General features: G+C 41.3%; 1 protein-coding gene across 1 annotated transcript in view; it reads left to right on the top strand.

Moving 5' to 3' along the window:
• Window positions 1–8616: 8616 nt before the first annotated feature.
• LOC307119127 (uncharacterized protein) overlaps window positions 8617–19878 on the top strand; it is a gene marked incomplete at its 3' end in the record, with an annotated part of 46115 nt that continues 34853 nt past the window's right edge. Inside the window, exons 1-10 of the mRNA XM_079805207.1 lie at window positions 8617–9012; window positions 9440–9535; window positions 11352–11462; window positions 11621–11827; window positions 11997–12092; window positions 12237–12503; window positions 12693–12787; window positions 12948–12998; window positions 13230–13614; window positions 13717–13896. Coding sequence (XP_079661333.1) covers window positions 8979–9012; window positions 9440–9535; window positions 11352–11462; window positions 11621–11827; window positions 11997–12092; window positions 12237–12503; window positions 12693–12787; window positions 12948–12998; window positions 13230–13614; window positions 13717–13896 — 1522 coding nt within the window. The 5' untranslated portion in view covers window positions 8617–8978. The remainder of the gene's footprint in view (window positions 9013–9439; window positions 9536–11351; window positions 11463–11620; window positions 11828–11996; window positions 12093–12236; window positions 12504–12692; window positions 12788–12947; window positions 12999–13229; window positions 13615–13716; window positions 13897–19878) is intronic.

Genomic DNA, 19878 nt, shown 5'->3' with positions numbered 1-19878 from the left:
AGAGAGAGAGAGAGAGAGAGAGAGAGAGAGAGAGAGACAGACAGTTCAATCACTTCACCAAAACCCTTCAGACATTTATGATTTCGTGAATCAGGATTAATTCAGACAACCTCGTACAAGCAGTTAAAGGTGAAATATAATACTTGCATTAGGCTCTCTCGTGTACGTGTCTGAGTTCGAATCGTCGTGGAAGTTCGCTAAGGAGGTGAGTCCGGAGAATTTCTGTGAAGTTCAGGAAAGTCGCTCCAGAAGTTGCAGGTCTCTCTCTCTTGGCTTGGTGCCAAAGGAATCCCTCTCTCAAAGGAAGGTCAAAGGCCAGGGTCCTTGTAGTGGCGGAATGGCGGAGCGCAAGGAGTTCATGATAACTTCTGCATTTATAGATGGAGTGGCCGAGCCCGACTTATGGAAAGATCCAATCACGTCCGTGGAGAGATCTTCTCGAGAAGGCGCGAGTGTTCCATTGTTCTCTGAACCCCCCTCCTCTGAGTTAATCAATAGGGTGGAAATTCTAAGCCTCTTTTTCTTTAGAAAGCTGGTATTTCTGAAATTATGCATCAAAATCTGATTTTTGAACCAAATTTGGCCTAGTCATAATTTTGCGATAACAGAGATACTAAGAACGGTCATTCTGCGATTTGCGCGTCCAGATATACAAGATTATCACAGTTACTGGCATACAGGTTTTGATTGGCAACAGTAAACATCCTAGTTATTCTAATACATTGTATAAAGACATGAAATCAACGGATTATATATATTTGAACATTATTAAGACAGTTCTTTAAGTCCCATGTTTTAAGTAACACGTGTCGTGCAAGAATTGTCTTCTTTCAGCGCTGATATGTGTGTGTGTGTAAAGTCATGTGGATGCCTTCAGGCGGTACAATTCGATGCTCCATTCTGTAGACTCAGACAATCTGGCGGACATCGTGGTTGTTCATTAACTTCGATATCTCTTACACACACACCCCATTGTCTATGTCTGATTTGATTAGGAGAGTCACGAGTTGGTGTGTAGAAGCCTCATCCGGTGATGTATTCGGCCCAAAATCTGATTGAATCGGGTCATTGTTGCTACAATTCTTTGACGACGAATAACGTAAAAGGCATTATAATCTGATTCATTCTGAAAGCTCAACAGTAGTTTACATCCCTGGAAATTAATGTCCGTCGTTTAACATTTTTAAAATCGTTAACAGTCGGGAAATATTGCTGCCCATTGACTCGTATTCAGCTCTTACCTCGGCTCGCATTCAAGTGTCGCCCGCGCTGCTCGGCTGCTGTGCACAGTAAATCCCGCCTCGTTGAATTTGATTGGATATCGCAAACATTTTGACATTGACGAGCGCTTTTACACCACTGAGACACTGGGACTGAGCAGGCTATAGATTAGAGTTTTGCATGGAGTTTTGCCTCAAGAGGGCTGCGCGGGCCATTCGTCTGGGCTGACGGAAGGATATAGGCTACGTAGTTTTACTATAATTTATTCTTCATATATTTACGTAGCAACGGGCAGGCCCACATTGTCCAGCGGCCCACCGGGAAAACGCCCGGTACGCCAGATGGCCAGTCCGCCCCTGCTGGAAAGGGGGAGAAGATGCGCACACAGAGCTGAACCCACCATTGAGCCATCTTCAGCTCCTGAGGCCCTGCGAGATGCACCAAGGATGGGCTCCAACAATGCCACCCGTAGAGCTATCCAACTCCGAGAGACGTACTGTGCCTACTACTTCAACCAGGAGGGTGCAGTGCCATGGCAGCCGAATTCATAGAATACGCCAAAGGCTCTTTTCAGAGCCACAAAACCCAAAAGCTCTTTTAAGAGCTACCTATATTTTTCTTAAAAGTGCAGATTCCAAGTGTCATAACAATTATTTTTTACATTAAATTAACATGTTGGTTTTATATTTTCATCACCATGTCATAATGTACATAGCCTTTGCCCTTTCAGCCCTGTTTTCAACTAATACATTCATGATTTGAGCAGATTTTCACTGGAGAGAAAATACAAAGGCCTTCACAGAACAAAGAAACTCATACAGGTTTGGAACAACTTGAGGGTGAGTAAATGATGACAGAATTTACATTTTTGGGAGAACTATCCCTTTAAGTGATTGTATTGCGTCGACAGCGCTGTATGATACGACAAATTTAAAATACTTACTGTATTATTCTATATGAACATGAGAAAACAATACAGCCATACGATTATTTTAATATGTTTATTTTAGTGCTGTATGTATGTAATATGTATGTGTGTGTGTGTGCAGAAGCCTGGCCCTCCTCAGCACAGAAAGCCTACGAAGGGACGGCAAGAGGCTCTGAAAGAAAACCTCGTCTTCATCTGCTGCTGGTGTTGGAGGCGGCGGCGGTGGTGGTGGATGTGGCAGCGTGGTCATCTGCGTCAGGGGCTCAATTGCTGCCAACAGTCCTCTCTCAAAAGAAGACATTTCCCTTTTTTTTTCTCTTCCTACCCTTGTCATTGATCTCGACAGTTTCCTCCTGCTCTGTCTGTCTGCCTGCATAGTTACAGCAACAATTGATAATCAATGAACATGGCATGATTTTAATGTCAAATCATTCTTTGAAATAATTTATTATATAACGTTATTACGCATTAGGTGTCAACGGTTGTGTGGCCTAAACTTTGCAGCATATGGTTCAGCTCTACACAGATTGACATTGATTTTCTAAATGACTTAACCCTCCTTGATAGTACTGAAATAATAATGTATTTGAGAGCTTTGTTAGGTTCTGCCTGCCTGTGTCACTGCCTGCCTCATCTCCTCTGCTTGAAGGGGCTTGCTGGGTGATGGCCTGGCTGTCTTCTCTGACCTGGCTGTCCTCCTCTGGCTCTGGACTGATGGACTGATGTGAAGGGGGCAGAGGTCGTCTGGGGATGTTGCTGGACGTCTCACGGTCATGAAGGAATGGTGTGAGAAATCCCAACACCGCCATGAAACGCCAGGGTTGGGTCCCAGGCGACCCTGCCCCACTCCTTGTCATTTCCCTTTCTTTTTTCTTCTCCTTCCTAAATCTGTCCCCCAGTGACTTCCATCGGGTCCTACATGTATCCTCTGACATGCAAAAATGTAAATAAATTAAACAATTAATTCAAATACAACAAGTGTTGCTCAAGTGTTTAAACTTGTTTAGTTATTAAAATAAGAACTGAATTAAACATGCCAAATAAAACAGGTTCTGGTATAGATTTCAATTATGCAAGGTTCATAATAAATACATTTTTTTAAGCGTTTACCATCTACCAGCCAACTGACAGATAAACGGTCAAATCCACCTTCCACTCAAATGTAATTCATTATTTTGTGTATGAAAACTGATCACTTTAATATTTTATTCCTCATTTGGCTGGGCGATAGCGCCTATTTGATCCACACATGATATGATATGCTGCCTGTCATTCAATGATAAACAGAGTACACGGACAGAATACAAGCATGAAACATACCAGATTCTCCAACCGTCTCTGCCACCTCCTTCCAGGCCTGGTCTCTCCGGTTTGTGTCCCAGTATGTAAACAATGATTGGTCGTCAGGGCAGGACTTAGGGTGGTGGGGGCCCCTGGGCTTGAGTCACTTTCGGGCCCTACCTTCTATACATTACTTTAAATAGAACAAAATGATACATAAGCTATGTATTAGAGCAACACAATTCTGGATAAACTGAGAATAAAAATAGAGATCACGATTCTGAACAAACAACTAAACAAAATAACATAATTTATGTTAATTGCTGAAGTCTATAAAAATTTTTAATTAATCTGAATTATTTATTTTAAAAAAACTTGGGTTTGAATGAATGATTAAATTCCTCAATCAAATACAATCGTTTCATAGATGAATCAGCATCTTTGAACCAATCTCCTGAATGAACGATTCAATGACAAATGTTTTTTAAAAGTAATTTGTCGCCATCTGGTGGCGTAACAATATAATCGATCCAATCGTTATTTGAAGTGCAAAGCTAATTTCAAAAGGTGACTGGTACAGTATACAGTGTTACATGTAAAAAAAAAAGAAAAAATACAAAACGTGAAAATGTATTTATATGACCACTGATTGAAGCTTGAAAAAGTTTTCCAATAAATAAATAAATAATGATTAAAAAAGTTCAAAGTGATCATGTGTTTATTGCAATGCACAAATGTCTTGGTCAGAATGAGAATAAAACACTTATTTACCTGGAAACCATATTGAAAAACAAATCATTTGTATTACATATAAATAGCTAAATCTATGAGTGTATAAATCTTAAAAAAAAAAAAACTGTTCTTGGTAAGTGCTGACATATTGTATAGATTATATACATCTCCATACACATATAGGAAGTGTTAGGCTGACTTTGACCTACAGTATGTCTACTACATCACATATAGCCAGACTCAAAAAGGGATTGACCGGCAAACTTTGCCAAAAAGGCGGCAAGCAAAACAAAATACACAACCGATGGATGGTGGGTAGAGCAACCATTCTCTGGGCAAGTACTCACCATTCAAATGAGTTTTAGGGTGCTTTCACACTTGGTTCGATTGCCTGGAACGAACCCGAGTTCGATTGCGATTGCGGAAATGAGTGAAACACACACAAACACACATTTTTATCAAATCATATGTAATTAATATCGGTTCACTTCCGCGATTTAGTACGATTGCGTTCACATCAGCAGCGAACCGTACCGGAGTTCACATGAACCGTACCCCAGACCACCCTTTTTAAGGGGACTCTGGTACGGTTCGCGGGTGCGCACCCGAGTTCGGAAGACCGTGTTCACATCATCCAAACGAAGCGAACTTCTGACATCAATCGAGTCTCTTCTGATGTTTGTAGTGGCGTTCAGAAGCCTTGACATTAGCATCCTTATTTTGAACGGATTTCGGACCTTTTCGCGCCCAATAAGCACGCACGTTTTCCAATCAACAAACTTTAAATTAAAAATTAAATGACTGACATATTATTGAAAAAAATCTACGTAAAAGGGCGGGGCCCCCTATTGGGCGGGGCCCATGGGCTTCAGCCCAGTCAAGCCCAATGGTAAGTCCGGCCTTGTTGGTCGTAAAGGACCGGGTGATTACCCACCGCAATTATTAGCTTTTCCTCCATTTTAGATCGTTCTTCACTCTTCATTCACCAGTGTTTTAAACGAACGCTATTGGCTAGCGTCTGCTCTAGGATATTTGCATAGGGTGATCTGATTGGATGACGCCTGCGTTGGCGCTTGAAAAGTTGAGAAATCTTCAACTTTTGCCGCTTGCAACCTATGCTTGCAACGCGAGTGAAGCGACGCAACGGAACCCACAATTCAGTTCGGCAACGCATGACGTCACCCATTCAAAGTAAACGAGAAGCGTTGACTACGGCTTAACTCCAAGCTTAACTCCAAGTCTTCCAGAGTCAAAGCCGATTCAAAAGACCGCTGTTCGCCAGCTTCTGTGTTTACGAGTGGCACGCAGAACCTCCGCAACTCGTACCGTCATTATGTAAAGCCCGCCCACCGACTCTACACACGCTGTGATTGGCCTGACCAGAGTTTGGTTTTTCCCAACGGGGTAATCCAGCCCCCGGAAAGTGTACCTTCCATAGGGGCAGCCATTGCTAACCAAGCCATCACCTGCTGTTAGCATCCCATTGACTCCCATTCACTTTGGCCTCACTTTGACAGCAAATATCCACCCCCGAAAAAAAAAATCCCCTAAAAAACAATTGCATAAAGGGCAGAAATAAAGAATACGTCATGAAATGATTATTTCAACATTAACAACTTGACAGCTCAATAATAAACCATAAGAAAACATAAGATCAAGTACGTGAATTTGCAACAGAACACATGCTATATTATTTTACATTTGATTATTTTATTTAATTCTAAAGAACTCTTAGCTTATTTTGTGCACTTATGACGCCTCATGATGTTCCAAACCTGTATGAGTTTCTTTGTTCTCCTGTAGGCCTACACAAAAGAAGATATTTTGAAGAAAGTTTGTACCAGGCTGCTTTGGGGGCACCATTGACTTCCACAGTAATCTTCCTACGTGTTCAACATAACAAAGAAATGTATACATGTTTGGAACAACTTGAGGGTGAATAAATGATGACAGAATTTTCATTTTTGGGTGAACTGTCCCTTTAAGAAGTCATTCTGAACCAGGCCTAATCACTTTTTTGAATTTTAAAAATGTTTATTTTCTTTGAATAATTTACTTAAATTATGACTATATTATCGTGTAATTATTTGTCCCATTTTTATCTAAATATTTTTTAAATGTCATAAACTTTAAATGACAGGATTATTTATTATGTATGATATAGCCTAAATAAATGATAAATTAATAATAACATTTATTAGGCTAGAATCTATAAATTAACCTGTCTAAAAAAATAATAATTCTGTCTGCCAAGCTCTGATAATGTATTGGAATATTATATTAATATATTATCCATTAAAAAAAACTATAGGCCTACCTTTAGAAGCACGGATGTGTCTGTCACATAGACTGGTCTGTCACCACAGTCAGACAGTCTGAGACACTGAAATGCTTCTCATAAAGTGTGCAGTTGGCCTGAGGTTCATCATGATTTACTGGACAGACCCATTGATACCTTTTTGATATTAATTCAGTTCTATATCTGGAGATCCCCTTGCGTTCTTCAAACGGTGGACGCAACGCAAGCTCGACATGTTTTTAAAAAACCGCGCAAGTTTACAGGCACACTCTGGCACAGCGCATGTTCTCGAGACTCCGCCGCTATAGCAACAAAGCCCGCAATCACGCACAAATGAGCTCCTGTACTACTTATTGTGAAATTGATTCTTTATATTTGCTATCAGTATTCTCCACACTGCAAACTCCGTATGTGTTTATTGAACTATGTGTGGACCTGTGTAAAATACGGGACAAATCGCGTCCCGTATTGGTTTGATACGGAACGCGTCATTTTGCTTGTAAATACGGGACGATTCCGTATTTTACGGGACGGGTGGCAACCCTACGCTAGGGTGCGTCTAGATTTCTAGGCTAGCAAACTGTCCTTCAATACCCCGGTTGCAGGAGTACTGTTATGTCGTTCGACTGCTTGTTTATCGTCACCTGTGCCAGCAGATCCAGCAGGAGTATCCGACACTGTTTTCCCTGACTTCTTCACACCTTTCCTCTTTTCAGATCCTCCCATTATCGTTGTTCCAAAAATTCAAGACATTAATAAATGGAAATTCTCAACAAAAAAAAAGTTTCGTTGTAACTATTATAAAACAGTTTGGGATTGCTGAGCTCACAAACGTACATGTGATCAGGGCGCCATCTTGCACGCCTCCTCTACCCTGAAAAGTTGTATTGAAATTCACTCAGGGAAAAATGTATGATACTTTAATGTTAAAGGCCTGAAAATAACCTAAATATAAAACTGCATTTCTGATCATGTTGTGATTCAAATTTGAGGATGATACTCTTACAAATGTAGCTTCTGTAAGCTTTTATGTCAAAAAAAAAAAAAAAAACCTCTAGGCGTCCTTTCAAAAAGGCCCTTTATTTCAGAAGATTTGTAATTGTAAAGAGTAGCGTTTCATTCAAATAAATCTGCAATAAACTGCTAATTATAATGGATATATACAGTTACTGAAAAACTAAAGCAACTATTACAGAATTTACAAAGTGTAAAAAACTAATTTAGTTGATAAGAAGTGCCAGTCTCCACTGCGGTGTGCTCTCGCAAGATGATGCCTTTTGATTGGTTACAACGTCCATCAATCAAACCTTTGTTGGCAAGGCATTGGCTAGGCATTGCCTGCCTTTATCCAACCAAAACCATAGCCGCTTTGACTGACACCTCACGGAGCCTGTAATGCGCTTCCTGTATATAATGAGTCATCAGAAGGCCTGTGATTGAAGGAGAGAGACCTGGGAGGGTTTAACTGGAGCTGAAGACTCTAAACTGCAGGGGAGATCCTCTGAATACTCGCTATTGCATTGAAAATGGACGTGATTAATTACTAATATAACTCAAATACGCTCAAGTAAATGAAGGAGGATTTTTTTGTTTGCCCCCCTCTATTTTTCAGAGTGGACCCTTACACTTACATGCTGGTGTTTATTGGATTCGTCCGATCGGATCTGCATGATAGGAGATGAAAGATGAGTAACTGCATTTATTATGCTGATGTTTAAGTGGCCGGTCCTTTAGCATTTAATTAAATGCTAAATGAAGCATTAAATTAATAATTTATCATTTCATTAATCCTTTAATGCACCACTGCGGATTGAGAGGTTAAACTAATACAAGGAAACATTATTTAATATTTTTTATTCATATGCAAAAAATATAGTAAAAATAAATAAATCAAAGTATTTACCAACACATTTTGATGCATGCACAGACATCTAGCATTTCTGAGTGATGATGATGCAGAGGAATCACTGAATCAAAGTTTTGAACTGAGTCAATGAAACAGGTTCAAACTTTTTAATAAAGAAAACGTCCAAATGAAGTTTGTAACTATTCAATAAATGTGTTCAGATCGATGCGCGCTCACGGCTCCGCTCATATGAATGATTCACGTTTTAGTTGCTATGGTGACGCCTGTTATGAATTCTGACGCAGACTCAGACACGCACCGATTGTGTTGTTGATCTGTTGTTGAGAGAGACGACTGAGGCGATTTCACAAACTTTTGCAGAATATTTTCTGTGCTGACCTTGAAATTTTGAAGCTGTTTGGAGGAGACGAGACTTTTATTCTGGAAGAACATCGCAGGAGATATCCTTTACAGAGTTACATTTTTGAGTTGTAGATACTTTTATCTTATTGTTCTTTTCTTATTTTAGGAGTGTCGAGTTTGATTAATTCTTTGTTTTTGTTTTCTTTTTTTTTGGAGGAGTATTTTTGAGGAGAGTTTATTGTATTGTATTGTGTGTTGTTTTGTTTTGTTTTGTGTTTTGTATTGTTTTTGTTCCAGATTGCAGGAGGATGTCGATGGCGAAGATGATGGGTGAAAGAGAAGGTGAGTGCTTTAACGTTAGTTATGTTATGTTACTGAAATATTTCAGCCTCGGGCCGCTCCATATCCAGGAGAGCTGCTTTCTCTCAGACGGCTGGTCAGGAGGTTTGGAGACAGACAGTGTTCTGATGACCGTGATCAGGCCTGGGCCGGTTGCATAAACCGTTAAGACTAGTCTTACAAGTTAGACATACATTTTTTTTCTTTAAGACTGTTCATACATTTTTTTAAATCAGTTACATAAAAACATAGACTTGCCTAACTGCTAGTGGCTCATACTAGATCTTAAGACACTGTCTTAACGTAATGGCTTAGTTTATGCAACTGGCCCCCAGGATACGCTGCCAGACCAGACCCAGATCACAGATCCAGGAGCTTCCTACACATTTAGCGCTTCTGTCTTCTGAGTTTTCTGTTTCTGTGCCCACAGGTCAGACTGACAGGAAGAGAGCGTGGCAGAGCGGCAGCCGGCAGAGCCCAGATGATCATGGACGTCCGTCCACTCCATCTAAAGGCTTTCGCAGAGGTCAGAATAGGCTTTTATTACACAAGTTATGGCTCAGTTAAAGGGTTAGTTCACCCAAAAATGAAAATGATGTCATTAATTACTCACCCTCATGTCGTTCGACACCCTTAAGACCTTCATCTTCGGAACACAAATGAAGATATTTTTTGTTGAAAGCTGATGGCTGAGAAGGCCTCAGATAGGCCTCCATTGGCATTCAGTACACAGGGTTTTTCCTGGGTCAAAAATGGTCTTCGGTGGTGGCTGACAGACATGACACACGCACGCACAGTAAAAAAAGTCCCCTACCCACATGATCTGCAAGCGCAATACTTACAATACATTTTAAATAAATTCAAAGAAAGTTTGTAACTTTTGCTTATCTTATTTTGATCCCACATGAAAAAATACTATAGTATATTATAGTAAAATTACTCTAGTAAATACTATAGTGTTTTTGAACTGTACTATAGTAAATATACTACAGTAAATAAACAAAGTGTAGTAAATACTATAATATAATACAATATACTACAATTTACTGTAGTATCTTTACTATAGTATGGCTCAAAAACACTATAGTAATTTTACTATAATATACTATAGTATTTCTTCATGTGGGATACCTTGATGTTTGTTTTTGTTCCTCATTTTTACACTATTTACTGATAATTGTTTTGGTATATAATCATATCAATATTAAAAAATAGTTTTTAAAAAATGAACAAATAGCCTAATTTTCTGCCATATACAATTTCATAAAATTATCAGCTAGCTAACAACAACTTTGTTCTGGGTTCACCTCACAGTCTAAACTAAGTGATTTATAGGCTATTTATTTTACTACACATTATGAACATAAATAAGCTGAAAGACTGGATAATTAAAACTAACTCTTACACCCACTCTTGCTAAATTGTGTAAGCACACTTGTGTTCTCATTTCAGGTGTTCTGAGTAAATTTAAACTGATTCGTTAGTTCAGTGTTGGACAGATCAGTTGTTCTAACCAGTCGTTAAAATGATTCGGTTCATTAGGTTGCGAATCGGACATTAGCAGACGCGTTGTGTGCGAATCCCGTCTGTTAGAACATCGCGAAAGATTTGTCAACACACAGAAAACACTTCATAACTGGACACGATTTGTTTCCCGTTTATTGAAAGTATGCTTTATGTCAGCTGGTCAGAGAATCAGTCAATGTTTTTTGAGCGCATTTCACACCCAGCGGCAATGAAAGGAAAACATCGTCTGATAGCGCCACGTGCAACATGGATTCGGTCTTCCGACCTTTTGATTTTTATTAACGTAATATGTGAAATATTAGAAAGCTAAGAATGCTTATTTTGAAGACAGAGAGAGTGCGAGCGAGGGAGGAGCTCTGATCGTCTCTCTGTCACTCAGTTACAAGCGCAGCATCTATTCTACATCATTCATAAATCACAATAGCTCATCAAATAAAGCTTTGGCGGGACAAAAATTTGTTTTGGCGGCCGCCAAAAAATTTTCAATGTAGGAAAAACCCTGGTACATTTACACTCACAAGACCCATAAAAGGCACTTAAAATGTCGTTACAAAGTCCATCTCACCACAGTGGCTCTACAATAATTTTACGAGGCGACGTCAATAGTTTTTGTGCCAAAAAAAAAATCAAAATAACGCCTTTATTCAACCTCTTCTTGTCTTCCGTGTAGGCCTCCACGACGCATGCGCGAGAATATGACGTAGCGCCGGCGTTTGGGTGAACTAACCCTTTAACAAATAATGTGTCATTGAAAATAACAATTTCATGTGACCACTGACATTGATTATTAATATTATTAAAAATGTCTTGACCAGGCACCATGTCCACATCATATTTGTCCCTCTCTGAGGACAATATAGTGAGGCGGTTCTGCAGAGAGTCGTTGAGCCTTAGCAGCCGAGGCTCGTACATCACGAGCTCAACAGGTGAGACTGAAATAAGGCTGGGCAGTGTACAGTCACATTGAATTTCATTTTACTGGTGACCTTTTTTTTAAGTAAAACGTAAGTTATGTCATTTTATCACTGCCTAATTGGACGTCAGAGATGTTTCTAATCATTCAGTTTTGTTTTCTTCATTTCAGAAAAACCCACAGAATGTAAGAAGAGGAAACGAGTTCGTTCTTTCCTCAGGAACGTGTGTAAGGCTGTGAGGCGCTCGCTCCTCTGCTGTTGTCTCAGTGATGTGGATGTTGTGGAGTCTTTTGTTCCTCCAGCGGATCTGGAGCCAGAGCCCGATCCTGGTCCATCATCACCTGATCCAGATCACTCCGGCGTCAAGCCAAATAATGGTCAATCTGCAGACATTATTTCTCCAACATTGTTTTAAACAGAATTATTATCGTCTTGTTTGCACTGATATTTTTAATATAAAACAAAGGATCTAGCAATCACAGATCCAGGAGCTTCCTACACATTTAGCGCTTCTGTCTTCTGAGTTTTCTGTTTCTGTGCCAACAGGTCGGACTGACAGGAAGAGAGAGTGGCAGAGCGGCAGCCGGCAGAGCCCAGATGATCATGGACGTCCGTCCACTCCATCTAAAGGCTTTCGCAGAGGTCAGAATAGGCTTTTATTACACAAGTTATGGCTCAGTTAACAAAATAATGTGTCATTGAAAATAGAAAGTTGAAAAAAATAAAACATAAAGTAACAATTTCACCATTGACATTGATTATTAATATTATTAAAAATGTCTTCAGCAGGCATCATGTCCACATCATATTTGTCCCTCTCTGAGGACAATACAGTGAGGCGGTTCTGCAGAGAGTCGTTGAGCCTTAGCAGCAGAGGCTCGTACATCGTCGATTGGAGGTGGAGTGGCGATAGATCGGATAGCCGAAACGAACAGGGCAGTTGGAGCGACGAAGAGTGGATGTGCCATCCGCTGCCAGGTCAAGTTCCCGTCGAGCCAACGGAGACTTCAAATGGCCTTATGGAGGCTTCACCGGTGAACACGAGCTCAACAGGTGAGACTGAAATAAGGCTGGGCAGTGTACAGTCACATTGGATTTCATTTTACTGGGAACCTTTTTTTAAAGTAAAAGTATTATTTATTATTAAAATTATTAAAGACATTATTTCTCCAACATTGTTTTAAACAGTATTATTATCGTCTTGTTTGCAAGCTCATACATTTCTCATATTTTGTTTTTCAGACTCCTTTGAGACTCTCTATAACGTGGGAGAGATGATTGGATCCGGAACTTTTGGGAGAGTGTTCAAGGGAACACGGAAGTTTGATGGCAAAAAGGTAAAGCAATCTTGCTGAATTGTACAAACATTTTTGCTCTTGCATGCATCAAAACATTCTTAATACAGATGGGTTAATACTTAGATGCTCAAATCGTAAATGTTATGTGCAAAGTCAGGCGCTTGAATACCGTTATTGAACGCTGTTTTTTTTTTTGCAGGTTGCCATCAAGCAGATGCACAAGATTGACAATGATCGTTATCTTGATATTGTAAGTTGGTCAAAAGTTGTATTTGTTGTTTAAGTGCTGTTTGTTGTTTAAGTGCTGATTACTGTAGTCAATACACCTGTAGGAAGCATTAGGTGTAAATGTAATAGATCAATAAACCTGGAAAGGCTCTGATGATCGTGTCTGTAAAGATCAAAGAAAAGTACATTTAAAAATGATAGGTTTTCTTCAGATTTTTACCCAGCTAACCTTCTGTCTACTACTTTTCTCTAGCCCGGGCATCCCGAACCTCTCGTTACAGAAGTGGCGCTGCTGCTAATGATGAGGCATGAACCCATAAGCCCCTACGTCGTCCGACTGTACGACTGGTTTGAACATCCTCGGACATTCGTTCTCATAATGGAGTTCCCTGACCCCTGCGAGAGCTTGCTGGACTTCATCATTCGTCATTCGTGTCAACTGGATGAAACAACAGCACGGGTCATCCTGCGACAGGCTGCGCTGGCGGTACAGCACTGCATCGAGCATGGCGTTTTTCATAATGACGTTCATGCAGAGAATTTCCTGGTGAAGACAAACACGTTAGAGCTCAAGCTGATCGACTTTGGCTGCGGTCAGCTACTTAGTGGTGATGGCTACGAGACAAAAATATACCGTGGTGAGTATTTTTGGAGTGTGGAAACCTGGATGTAGTGACTTTCTGATTATTTGATGCTTTGAAGAAATTGCTCAACAATGTGCAAAAATGTCTTGCTCACAGGATTACCTTCTTACTGCCCACCTGAAGTCTTCACAGAATCTCGATTCCACGCCGTCCCAGCAAATGTCTGGGCTCTAGGGGTGTTGTTGTACCTGATGGTTAACGGACGTTCTCCCTTTGGCAATAGAACGGAAATCACACAGGCCAAAGTTACATTTCAGAACTCCAACTTATCCAAAGGTGAGTGAAGAATATCGATAAACACACACACATAAAGCAAAGGCTCTGTTTAGAAACAGGTAAAGGTGAAGTATGTAAGATGTTTCAAGTTGAAATGCATTCAGTTTATAGTTCACCAGATGCTGTTTTCATAATTGCCAACATTCGTGTCACATGGTCATCATGACTAACCAGCTCTCTCCTTAATAAAATGTGTACAGAATGCAGTGATCTGATTAGCCAGTGCCTAGCCCGGGATCCAACGAAACGGCCGACGTTAGAGCAGGTGTTACAACATGAATGGATTAGAAATGATCTGGAGAAGTTCAGGAGAAGTTCAGGAGATTCACTCGATCAGTGATTTCAGGTGTGAGGTAGTGTAACAGACAGAGTAGGATTAATATCATTTATCTTCAATTCTGGATTATTTGTAGTGAGGTTTTCAAATTTGTGTTCATGTTCTTGTTATAGTCAAGTCAAGTCAGCTTCATTTATACGGCGCTTTATACAATACAGATTGTTTCACAGCAGCTTCACAGTAATAAACAGGAAAATAACACAATTAGTGATGCAATTGCAAGAATTCAGTTCTGTTGTAAATCAGCTAAAAAAAAAAAAACATTCATGAGTTCACATGTTCATATAATCTTTGTATTGGATAGGAGATAACACTTGCTGTCCTTGGTGGAGGGCTTGAGCTCGAGACTTGACCAGAAGTCCAACCCCGACCTGACAGGAACCCAAGCCGATCCTGGTCCATCATCACCTGATCCAGACCACTCCGGTGTCAAGCCAAATAATGGTCAATCTGCCGGGGATGAGGGCTTCCCACTGATGACCAACCTCTTGCGGCCATACCCTGGACATCACATCCCACCAGAGAAAAGGGTGTTCAATTACCGCCTCAGCCGGGCTAGGTTGGTAGTTGAGTGCGCCTTTGGCATCCTCTCAGATTGGTGGCGGATGTACCGCCCGTGTCATTGCAACCAGTCCAGAGGTTGCAGAGGTGTGTGTGAAGGCCACATGTGTGTTGCACAACTTCCTGCGCATGAAGACACTGGAAAGCAGGGGTGGACTGGGGCAAAAAAGTGGCCCTGGACTTTCTGGCACAAAGCGGCCCATCACACCCGGTGTGCAACACACCTCACCATAAACCCACCAGCTCATTATACACAGGGCAATTTTAAACACAGAAGCTATTTATTCAAAAATATGAATTATATGAATTGTTTTATTGAAATGCTTATCATACTGAATGACAGGCATACTTCTTCAGTTTATAATTTGTCTTTCCTGGTGCACATGGCAAATTGTATTTTTTTTTTTTTGTATACAAATTTTGATTTCTCTTTTCCATACACTGTAGTTTAATATCATTAAGTTCAATACCTACCATAAAATCAGACCATATAAAATGCTATTGTCTAGAACAGAGTCCTGCACAGCTCCGATTTTGTAAACCCGCACCCGCCCGTACCCGCAGTGCTTAAAACCGCATCCGACCCCTTCTCCGACAACAGCACTAATTAAAATCCGCACCCGACCCGACCCGCTTAAAATAGAACCGACGCCCGACCCGCACCCGCAATAAAGTCAGTTTAGCATATTACATTATAGACACTGTGGCGAGGCCGAGGGACCGTGAGGGCGGGACGAGGCGGCGCTCATCAGGGAGGATGAGCGCCAGCTGCGCGCCGCAGCGATCTCGGCCCTCGCGGAGGAGTGAGGGACGAGAGAGGACCAGGCCTGGATTTTGTGTTATGTTTTATTTTGTGTTCGCTGCAGTCGTCCGTGAGGGGCTGCAGCTTTTTATTTTCATTTTGTGTTTGTTTGTATGTAGGCGGCAGTCGACCGTGAGGGGCTGTCGCCGCCATTTTATTTTGATTAAATGTTTTGATTGTCCGCCGGTTCCCGCCTCCTTCTTCCCGTACAAACAACGTTTACTACAGTGGTGCCGAAACCCCGGGAGGAAGGAGGGACACGCTGTCGAAGAGCCCTCGCAGCTGAGGGGGATCGCGGTGCCGCGGAGTTCGGGCAGCGCGGAGGAGAGAAGTCCGCGAGCGGCTGCCCGAAGCGGTGGTGCTGGAGCGGATGAAGGTCGGTGGGACGGAGAGCTCGCTGCCGTGCCCCTGGGTCGAGGTGGGGTGGCTGCCGTCCGCGAGGGGGCGAAGGAGTCCCCAGCGCTTGCCCGGAGCCGAAGCCTGCTGCCGCCCGCCATATTGGGGAGGAGCCGGAGCGCTGCCGTCCGCCAGGTTGGGGAGGAGCAGGGAGCGCGGGACGGGGACTCGCTTCCGGCCGCCCTCAGAAGGAGGAGCCACCGCCAGCCGCCAGGGGGCGGAGGAGTGTCGAGCCGTCCACCGGCCGTCCAGTACCACCGCATGGCACCGCGAGGAAGAGCCTCTCGGCTGGCTGAGGACGGAGCGGCAGTGTGTCTGGGAACCGGACCAGAATTTTTTTTTTTTTTTTTTTCTTTTCTCCTCTCTCCACTCTCTCGTCTCTGTCGCTCCTCATGCTCCCCGCTCCGTTCTCTCACCTCGCTGTTCTTACCCCCAGGTCCCGCGGCCGCCGTGATCGCCTGCGAAGGGCGTTGGGGGTATGTGGCGAGCAGCGAGGCCGAGGGACCGTGAGGGCGGGACGAGGCGGCGCACATCAGGGAGGATGAGCGCCAGCTGAGCGCCGCAGCGATCTCGGCCCTCGCGGAGGAGTGAGGGACTATAAAGGAGGAGCGACGACAGTGAGGGACGAGAGAGGACCAGGCCTGGATTTTGTGTTATGTTTTATTTTGTGTTCGCTGCAGTCGTCCGTGAGGGGCTGCAGCTTTTTATTTTCATTTTGTGTTTGTTTGTATGTAGGCGGCAGTCGACCGTGAGGGGCTGTCGCCGCCATTTTATTTTGATTAAATGTTTTGATTGTCCGCCGGTTCCCGCCTCCTTCTTCCCGTACAAACAACGTTTACTACAGACACACTTACAAAAATGTTTATTGCCAGCATACATAAGTTATTACACGACCATTAACTTAAGGACAACTTCGGGACATTCTAAAACGCTTAACGTGGCTTAATGTAGGTAAGACACTGTTATTAAGAGACCAAACTCAGTAAACATAATACTAATAACGTATACTATGTACAAAAGTACAAAAGTGGCTTAATGTAGGCTACTAAGACAGTGTTATTAAGAGACTAAACTCAGGAACCATAACAAAAATACTGTTCGATTGAACTGCGTGTGCTTGGTTTTGTTACCACAGTTAGCTGCGTGCTTCCTCAGCGATGAACTTCCACATTTGCGGCTATCTTTTCTTCAACTCCTCATGATCCATCTCGACGAGTGCAGGCAGAGCGCGCGCGCGGTTGTGATTCTCCTGGGAGGAGAACAAATAAACTGATATGGATTTGAAAATCAACTTGAAATACAGGCAAGGCATATTTTTGTATATGCATATTTTCAGGAACACATCTACAATATACATGCATATATTTTTATATATAGGCCTATATTCGTTTGCACGTGACTTTTTAAAACCCGTGTTTAGACCCGTGTTCTCCCTTGTCCGACCCGCACCCGTATCCGACACAGTAGGATGTTTTTCACCCGTTTCAGCAATATTCGCGGGTCACCCGTCACCCGTGCAGGACTCTGGTCTAGAAGACTTAGGATGTAGTGCAGAATGTGGACTGTTTTAGGGTGCCTTTCTAGTGGCTATAGTATCTAGACATCTGTAATTTTATGGAATTGAGCTCAAATAGTGGAAAAGAGTTTAAAAATGATATGAAAAATACAGCATATTAAAATGATTTCTGAAGGATCATGTGACACTTACTGAAGTAATGATGCTGAAAAGTCAGCTTTTACAGAAATAAATTACATTTTACAATACATTCTCATAGAAAACAACTAGGCCTATTGGAAATTGTATCAATATTTCTTAATATTTGTGGTTTTACTGTATTTTTGATCAAATAAATTCAGCCTTCTTCTTTCAAAAACAATTTAAGAAGTCTTAATTATTTCAAACTTTTGATTACCAGTGTGTAAAATAATGCATGTAACTAGCAAATTATATATTTATTTTCATATGTCACTTTCCATTGGCCACTTGAATATGAAAGTTGCCAGTTTTAGCATGATATATGAGAAAGATATTTTGAGTATTATGAATCATTTGAAAATGATTGTGAAATTACTGAAGAAAGCCTGGAAACAGAAAGACAAACATTCCCTCTGATATGCTGAAAACTGCGACACCTACGCTAATGTTTCTTTGTGCATTCTGTAACAACAATAAGTTCTGGGGAATAATTAATTCAAATGGTATGAATATTCATGAGTTTATGAATATTATTAGCTTGTTGTACAGAAAAATTAACGTATAACGGAACCTTTAATCATTTAAAAGTAACCTTTATCCAAATTGATTTCTTCATCAATTATCAATCTTACAAACCTTAAGAAACATTGATCTGTTTGATCAGGACAAATAATATCTCTTATGTTTGCACAATTTGTATTACTAAAGTAGTAATACATGAAAATCAAGCTTAAATGGGTAGCTTAGATCTTACGCTTCAGTGACTTCGAGATTTGTGAGCAAAACAATAAGGATTCAGTTTAATGCAATTATTGAGTTTTAATAAAACACTATAGAATACAAAGCTACGAATCACACGGGGGTAAATATGCATATATATAGGAGAAACAAACGATATGGTACAAACAAGGAAAAATCAAACTTAACGAATAAAATCAAAGGGAAAAGAATGATGGAAAGAGAGAATCCACGAGGGAGAGAGAGATGAGAGAGATGAGAGAGAGAGAGAGAGAGAGAGAGAGAGAGAGACAGACAGTTCAATCACTTCACCAAAACCCTTCAGACATTTATGATTTCGTGAATCAGGATTAATTCAGACAACCTCGTACAAGCAGTTAAAGGTGAAATATAATACTTGCATTAGGCTCTCTCGTGTACGTGTCTGAGTTCGAATCGTCGTGGAAGTTCGCTAAGGAGGTGAGTCCGGAGAATTTCTGTGAAGTTCAGGAAAGTCGCTCCAGAAGTTGCAGGTCTCTCTCTCTTGGCTTGGTGCCAAAGGAATCCCTCTCTCAAAGGAAGGTCAAAGGCCAGGGTCCTTGTAGTGGCGGAATGGCGGAGCGCAAGGAGTTCATGATAACTTCTGCATTTATAGATGGAGTGGCCGAGCCCGACTTATGGAAAGATCCAATCACGTCCGTGGAGAGATCTTCTCGAGAAGGCGCGAGTGTTCCATTGTTCTCTGAACCCCCCTCCTCTGAGTTAATCAATAGGGTGGAAATTCTAAGCCTCTTTTTCTTTAGAAAGCTGGTATTTCTGAAATTATGCATCAAAATCTGATTTTTGAACCAAATTTGGCCTAGTCATAATTTTGCGATAACAGAGATACTAAGAACGGTCATTCTGCGATTTGCGCGTCCAGATATACAAGATTATCACAGTTACTGGCATACAGGTTTTGATTGGCAACAGTAAACATCCTAGTTATTCTAATACATTGTATAAAGACATGAAATCAACGGATTATATATATTTGAACATTATTAAGACAGTTCTTTAAGTCCCATGTTTTAAGTAACACGTGTCGTGCAAGAATTGTCTTCTTTCAGCGCTGATATGTGTGTGTGTGTAAAGTCATGTGGATGCCTTCAGGCGGTACAATTCGATGCTCCATTCTGTAGACTCAGACAATCTGGCGGACATCGTGGTTGTTCATTAACTTCGATATCTCTTACACACACACCCCATTGTCTATGTCTGATTTGATTAGGAGAGTCACGAGTTGGTGTGTAGAAGCCTCATCCGGTGATGTATTCGGCCCAAAATCTGATTGAATCGGGTCATTGTTGCTACAATTCTTTGACGACGAATAACGTAAAAGGCATTATAATCTGATTCATTCTGAAAGCTCAACAGTAGTTTACATCCCTGGAAATTAATGTCCGTCGTTTAACATTTTTAAAATCGTTAACA

The sequence above is a fragment of the Gobio gobio genome (assembly GCF_949357685.1).
Source record: "Gobio gobio genome assembly, chromosome: 22".
NCBI lineage: Eukaryota > Metazoa > Chordata > Actinopteri > Cypriniformes > Gobionidae > Gobio > Gobio gobio.
The sequence above is the reverse complement of the archived record's forward strand: the minus strand, read 5'-3'. Positions and strand labels throughout refer to the sequence as shown.